At 39.2% G+C, this 8041-nt stretch overlaps 1 protein-coding gene across 1 annotated transcript in view; it reads right to left on the bottom strand.

Annotated features, from left to right (window-relative positions):
• LOC107689781 (myelin and lymphocyte protein-like) overlaps positions 1-1398 on the bottom strand; it is a 5314-nt gene extending 3916 nt beyond the window's left edge. The window contains exon 1 of the mRNA XM_016487926.1: positions 1294-1398. Coding sequence (XP_016343412.1) covers positions 1294-1383 — 90 coding nt within the window. The 5' untranslated portion in view covers positions 1384-1398. The remainder of the gene's footprint in view (positions 1-1293) is intronic.
• Between the last annotated feature and the right edge of the window lie 6643 nt (positions 1399-8041).

Genomic DNA, 8041 nt, shown 5'->3' with positions numbered 1-8041 from the left:
AACGTAGTTCCAGGCAGCTCTCTTGACCGCATTACAGTTCCATATCACTTCGCATAGTTAACTGTAATAACGGAAATTAGCATACAGTACCTATACAGCACACAGGAATTACTGCAATCACACGTGCTCGCACACGCACACTACGGTCATGCAGTTTGCACAAAAAGGTGTTGTCAGCGCTGCCATGACGATTTTATCGGTTAGCCTATATAGTGTAGCAACTTAAAGGCTACACATGACATTTCTCACTAGCGAGGTAATAACAGCGCTGTTTAGAGACGCTGCTGCAGAACACTGTTGAGGGACGCGCAGAGGTAGCCTAATTCACACAAACTCTCTCTCTCTCGTTTTCTTTCTCTTTCTCTGTGTGTCTCTGTCTCTCTCGCTCTCTTTCTAATAACTTCATTAATAACTGCATTCGAATGCTATCAACGGCTCAAGCCTCCATTACCAGCTTTAAAATTACGTTTTGGAACTAGCAAAAGAGGCGTTGTATGAGATGCGGAATAAATATTCCTACTCACAATAGCGATTTAAGTACAAAAATCGGACGAATCCCTTTAAATATATCATCTGATGTCTTGAGGTGTGGTAACCGTAGTATAAGCGGAATAATTGACTCCGGGCCATTGAATTATTAGAAAAATAATGCACACCCGAGGTGTAACGGCCACTCCGCGTAATTCAACGGCCCGTCGTCAATTATTCCTTACTTTATTTATAATAAATTAAAATAATTCAAAATATTGAGTAAAGCATTATACCCCTTTTCTCTCCAACCGTTCCACTCACCTATTTAGCCTAATATAAATAAATGAGGAGTAACCACCAATGCATGTACGTTTTGAAAACATATAATGTAGTTTATCAAATTTGCCCTGGAACTGTAAAAATATTTACTCCAAAAACCGAACTATTTCAGTAAAATAACAGTAGCCTATGTTTACATTTTTTGTCAATACAGTTTAAAGAAGCCGTGAAGGTGAAAAAAGGTGAAGTTTTGTTATTTTCACCTGTTTCGCTTTTCTGTAATTTCCATTTTTTCTTCAAACGCTAACATAGTAATACCAAAAAAAAAAAAACTGCCGTATATTTAATATTAATATTTTAGATTTAAATATAAATATAAAAAATGACCAATAATTAAAAAGGTAGAAAAAATATGGAAGTTAAGAAAATGACACATATTCTGAAGGCGTCCGTTTAAGTGGTCCCAAATAATCTTTACAAAATCCGAATAAAACTATGTTAAATCATGGTCATTTTTGCGCATTAAATTTTCCGTTCACGCACCAGCTCGGGCAGGTAGAGGATGTCCGGTACGGTGGTACAGATCCGGAGTCCGCTGGGCAGACTCGACATCTGCTGCGTGGCTGCTGCCATGGTCACGCTCCCGCTATCCTCTAGGAATGAGTGGACTAACGGAGCCACGGGCGCGTCTTTTCAATGTCCACTGGAGACTTGAAAAACCTGCTCTTCCATTACTGAAACTTCCGTGTGGACACACCCTCCGTGAGGGGAGCAGCGGGGCTGAGCGGGATGTGAGTTTGAGGAATGCAGTCTTGTTTATGTGGGTGCATGCATGTGTGGCCACAGGACAGGTTGATATTGAACAGGTCAGTCATCTCAGGTGTTCGCAAATACAGACACACTCGACTGTGTTTGTGGAAGGGAAGATGTTTGCCGAGTGAATAAAGTGGGGTCAAAAACAGTAGGGCTGTGATACAGTGTAATAGGCCTTTTTCACAGGTTATCTGGTTTTAGCTGGTCATCCAGCCTGGTCAGAGCAGGTCAGCAGGCTGGTTTTAGAGGGGATTTGACCACTTCTTTAGCTGGTCAGGCTGGGAGACCAGTCTGACCAGCCTAGCCAGGGCGAGAAACCAACTAAACCAGCTACTTTCATCTTAAACCAGCTAAGACCAGCCAACCATCTTAGGCTGGTTTTAGCTGTTTTTTGTTTTTTTTCAGTATGAGATAAATGAGAATCTGCCTGCAGCTGCTCACATTACTGCTGGAGGAAAACTTGGAATATATACACCATTTTAATTAAATTTTTAATGTTATTATTTTTTATTATTGCACCATGTGTATTATGATTAATCTCCAATCTTGTCGACAGTATAATGCTATCCAGTCACTGCGCTCAAACCCAGAGGATATGACATGTTTAAGATGGTAAAACCAGTTATTTTTGAATAATCGACTCTAGGCTGAAAAATATAAATTTATTTGAACAGCCCCAATTGTATATAATACGTGGTGATTGTATCGCAAAGTAAAGTAAGTGCTTGAAAGCAATGCTAACATTATTATTGTTTAATTTGTAGTCTTTAATTGTAGTTTCTTTAATAAAAAAGCTTGTCTGGCTTCAAGGGATAGTTCACCCAAAAATGAAAATTACCCTATGATTTACTCACCCTCAAGCCATCCTAGGTGTATATGACATTCTTCTTTCAGACGAATACAATCGGAGTTATATTAAATAATGTCCAGGCTAATCCATGCTTTATAATGGGAGTGGATAGTAGCCCAAAATTTGAAGTCCAAAAAATTGCACCCATCCATTTTAAAAGAAGTCCACACAGCTCCAGGGGGTTAATAAAGGCCTTCTGAAGGGAAGCGATGCGTTTGTGAAAGAAAAATATCCATATTTACAACTTTATAAATCTTAGGGTGCGTCTCAATCAGCTCCCTAGCTTCCGAGCTCATGAATCAGTATATCGTGTACACAAATTCGGTCACAGGTAATTTCCCTGGATCACTGCACATTGGGACAGTGATTACTCAATTTCCGGTGACATGACTACATACAATGCCAATGGACAACATTGTAGAACGTCAACGCTGGTATTAATCAACAACAGGCAAGACCAAACTCTTTTTGATATTATTTTTTATTCTCTTTAGACATATTGTTCTTTTACATGTTCTTACTACATTTCAGCCAAATATTAATTATAAATGTTAACTAGATGTGTTCATTACCTGTCTAGCGATGTGTGTTTATGTTGAAATATACTAAAAAAACAGGTTGTCTTTTCAAATCTTCTATCGCGTGTCATTATCGGTGCATTTCAAACGGGATATATCGCCCTCCGAAGGGCACTTCGGAGTGAAAACAGTCATGGCCGCCATATTGAAGGGTTGTTCCAAACCGAAATGCTCAAAACTCAAGTATAGTGTATCGCCCTCCAAAGGGCACTTCGGAGTGAAAACAGTCATGGCCGCCATATTGAAGGGTTGTTCCAAACCGAAGTGCTCAAAACTCAAGTATAGCAGTGCGTTCCAAACGGGATATATCGCCCTCCGAAGGGCACTTCAGAGTGAAAACAGTCATGGCCGCCATATTGAAGGGTTGTTCCAAACCGAAATGCTCAAAACTCAAGTATAGTGGTGCGTTCCAAACGGGATATATCGCCCTCCGAAGGGCACTTCGGAGTGAAAACAGTCATGGCCGCCATATTGAAGGGTCGTTCCAAACCGAAGTGCTCAAAACTGGCCACTTCAAAGGGGCCTTCGGAACGAAGGGTACAACTGATGGACACTTCAGGCCCCCATGATCCTTTGCACAGGGAAGTTGTTTGGCGTCACAGAGTTCAACTTCACCGATAAATGTATGCATTGTATTTTTCTATACTACTGTAATATTTATACGAGTTAGATTTGGTACATTATTATGGTCAAAACGACATTGTACTTCAACAAAAATACTTTACAGCTACCTTTATCAGTCCATTCAAATGTCATTCACACAATATACATTACAAATACATATTACATTACATTACATATACAAATATACATTATATTTAACGTAAAACGTGGGGTCAACCGCAGCGTACAAAATGTGCGATGAAGGCGCCTCCTTGATCGTCTCGTTAAGATGACGCAGAAGTGCGTTCCAAAAAAATAGTTTTTTGGACTCCTACACCCTTCATCCCTTCGAAGCTCTCACACCGGAGGGTAAACCCTTTGAAAGGATTAGGGCGTAGGGATGAGGCCTTCCGAATGGAACACAGGGTCAATTTATCGAGTTGGCTCATGTGGTTTATATTTCGCGCTTTAGAAATGTGAACAGGCACTGGAAGGATTTCGCGATTGAGTCAGCCCTTAAAATGTCTGACTCCCTGATCAGTGCCCTGACTACTGAACTAGGGAGCTGAATGAGACGCAACCATCATTTCTAGCTTCCGCTAACTGTCGTATGCGCGTTCACGAGAGAGTGGCATCCAACGGATGACATAGGCGTAGCATAAGCTCTTGTGAGAATATGCTAGTCTTGCGAGAAAAATTATTTATTTACAGCAAATGAAAACCTGTGTCCTCTTGGCTTATATCGAAATCCTCCGACATTTTTTTCTTTACAAATCCACGTTCATTTCCACATTCGTCACCGTGTTTGCCTATGTCCTACATCATCCGCTGGACGCAACTTTCTCGTGGATGCGCGTACGACAGTTAGTGGAAGCTAGAGATTAATATTCATAAAGTTGTAAATATGGATGTTTTTCTTACACAAATGCATCGCTTCCCTTCAGAAGGCCTTTATTAACCCCCTGGAGCTGTGTGGACTTCTTTTATAATGGATGGGTGCAATTTTTTGGACTTCAAATTTTGAGCTACCATCCACTCCCATTATAAAGCATGGATTAGCCTGGACATTATTTAAAATAACTCAGATTTTATTTGTCTGAAAGAAGAATGTCATATACACCTAGGATGACTTAAGAGTGAGTAAATCATGGGGTAATTTTCAATTTCAAGCCCTTTAATCAGTATGGCTTGTGCCCTCCCGTTTAAATCATGAAATATGCGTTGGAATAACATAAAAAAATTTTTCCCCATCATACCCGATTAATGATTATAAATAGGCCTATGTTTTGATGAAACATCTGTGATGAATTGTGCATCAGTAAATCACAACAATCCCATGCTATGGGCATTGCCATTCATACAGGTTACAGCGGAAGTTATTTTACACAACTATTCGAAGCTTCTGTTTTTCGAATGCGGAAGTGTGAAAATGGTCTATTGTATGTAGCTATATAACAGTTGATAAGGACAAGGAGTGTCCCTTCTCTCTTCAAGGGCATAGTTTTGAACAATGTTGACATCATAACTTTAAATAAACACATATAAAATATGGGTGAGGTCCATTAATCAGAAGTACTTGTAGGAACATGACCCTTGTAAAATATAGCCTATGTCTTTTGATTATCATTCCTTATTGTCGAGCACTGTCAGTTTCTGACATAAATGTTGATGATATATTCAATCAAATAATATGGACCAAGATTCTCAGTAATATATATCAAATTATTATATTTTTTAAAGGCTTAGATTAGATACACACTTTGTACAATGTTTTTGTTTGTTTTTTACAGCTCAAACAAAGCTACAGTTCATTTATGGACATCAGATTCAGATTCGACCAGAATCTCACTTCAAATTCTTTAGATAAAATCTAGTTTAGAAAAGAAGATCTAATTCTCTATACCTATCTGTTGCAGAATGCTCTGGAAGTATTTGGCCATAGAGAAGCACTGCAAACATATTTCTCTTCCTTTCATATAAACACCTCCTCAAAAATCCCATTGTTGTTTGCTTACGATGGGTGACTGGTTAAAGTAGGAGGTGTGTTCCTGATATTCTGCCGGTTAGTTGGCTAGTTAAGGTAAGGATCTATTTCTAATATCCTCTTGATTGGTTTGAGGTTGGTTGGTTGGTTGGTTTGCTGTTGAGATAATCAGATTTACTGATATAGTTTATAGATTTTCAGACTTTTTCCACTTAATCTGTTATCAGTTCCTAAAAGTACACTGAAAATGAGTGTAATGTAAAACAACTGTAACATTGTAAAAACAAAAAAATGTTAATAGGTACTATACTATATACTCCAGTACTATATACGGGGGAAAACTGTAAAAGATCTAACCAGACATTTCATGTAACTTTACAGTAATTGCTGTTAATTGTACAGTTTTTAGAAGTAAAAAAGAACAAATCAGTGTATAATTTAGTCAAAAACTGTAAACTGATATTCCCAGAATTCATTGCGTGACACTCCACATTTGAAAGTATTTTGTTTAAATAATCATGTTTCTTAATAGTTTTTATTATCAGTTATGTCCATTTGGGTTTTATGTTACATCTTCTGTTGTTTAATGAATATTTATTGCATTATTTAAGTGTCATGTGTGTTACCATGACAATGTTATGTATTTGCATGAATGACTCTGTCACGCCCCTGGACTGTTTGTTGTGCTCTGTGACCCAGTTTCTTCCCCATGTGTTCCGCTTCCCAGTTAATTAGTCATTCAGTACACCTGTGTTTTGTTAATTATCCCTTGCATTTAAGTTCGAGTCTGTGTTGTCTGTCCTTGTCTGAGATTATATGTCAACCCTGGTGTTTCCTGTGCTCCTGTCTGCCCCCTGTAATTCCTTGGATGTTTGGATTAAAAGACTATTGTTCGTGTACTCCTGTTCTCCTCCCATTACTTGTTCCTCGCTCTGTGCCATAGGCTAAGTGTGACAGACTCAGTTCTGTATATTAGTATACTTCAGTTTGTGGAAAAGCTACTTGTGATGAACTGATTCTTCATATTGCTGTCTCTTTTACCACCTGTATTATTATGGTGGTTGTCAGTATATGTTAAAGGTGCAAAACAGATTTTAGTAGCAGTGTGCGTTGTTGAATTTACTGGTTTACATTCAAATGTTCTTGTTTGTAAATTACAGGTTTATACTGTAAAATTTACAGTTCGTTCTGTAAATGTGTTTACAGTTTTTCTGTATTTACAAAATTATTCTGGCAACCACAGCTGCCAAAATTATTTTGCAAGAACTACACACACACATACATACATACATATATAGCAAATTAACTCAAAAGGGAAATGTATATAAATAATTACAATTAACTATAATTAATTACAATTATTTACCTCAGCTGCCAGTGTACTGTAGCAGAATTAATATTACAATCAAGTAATCTGTTCGTCCAGCAAACATTCAGTATAATTTTATATCAAATCTAAGGACATTTTTGTGGCCACAGAAAATAACTTTCTTACAGTATTAATGCAATTCGCCCATTGGCCTCTGACCATCATGGCCTCCTAGCCATCCCCATATCTGCTGATTGGCTTCATCACTCTGTCTTCTCTCCACCAATAAGCTGGTGTGTGGTGGGCGTTCTGGCGCAATATGGCTGCCGTCACATCATCCAGGTGGATGCTGCACACTGGTGGTGGTTGAGGAGATTCCCCCCTTCTATGTAAAGTGCTTTGAGTGCCCAGATAAGCGCTATATAAATGTAAGGAATTATTATTCTTATTATTATTAGAGCATGTAGCTATAGATCGGATTGTAAAAGGGACGCTATTCACAAGCGGTGACAGAACCAGAAACTCATGTAATTTGTGCGCAAAAGTTTTATTAACTAAACATAACTAACACATAACTAAACTAAACAAACATACAATCACTCATTCATGGGGAGGTTGGAAGTGGATGAATGAAACCATTAGAGAAACCAGAGAATGGAGTTATGGAAAATGAGTGAAACCACTGTTTTAGAACGGGGTCTACAGCTACTAAACCTCTGTTTTGTTTAGTTAAATATACAATACTTGCATTGCCTTGGCTGCTGAACGAGCATCTGGATGCAGTCTCAGATGAAAACATTGATGGTTTGGAGGTGTTGGAGTCGCGTTCACGTTTGATCCCGGGTTTGAAGAGTGATGAATTCCGCCTCTTCCGCCACCACTGCGGGCACTGCAACCTCATCAGGCACCGCTGGGGGTGCTGCAGCCTCGTCGGCCGCCACTAGGGGCGCTACAGCCTCTTCAGCCACCTCTAGGGGTAGTGAGGCGGACCCATTCTTCCTCCTAACCCTCCGTCTACGAGACCGTGCACTCTCGAAGCCGCACGCTCACATGAAAACAATGACATGACGGGAGTGTCAGGGCTCTGTCACAACCATGAATTACACTAGACCGAAGTGACAGAAGCCCGACACCTTATGCATGTGCTCCTGTTA

The sequence above is a fragment of the Sinocyclocheilus anshuiensis genome, unplaced genomic scaffold (assembly GCF_001515605.1).
Source record: "Sinocyclocheilus anshuiensis isolate Anshui unplaced genomic scaffold, SAMN03320099.WGS_v1.1 scaffold918, whole genome shotgun sequence".
In the NCBI taxonomy this organism is placed as follows: domain Eukaryota; kingdom Metazoa; phylum Chordata; class Actinopteri; order Cypriniformes; family Cyprinidae; genus Sinocyclocheilus; species Sinocyclocheilus anshuiensis.
The sequence above is the reverse complement of the archived record's forward strand: the minus strand, read 5'-3'. Positions and strand labels throughout refer to the sequence as shown.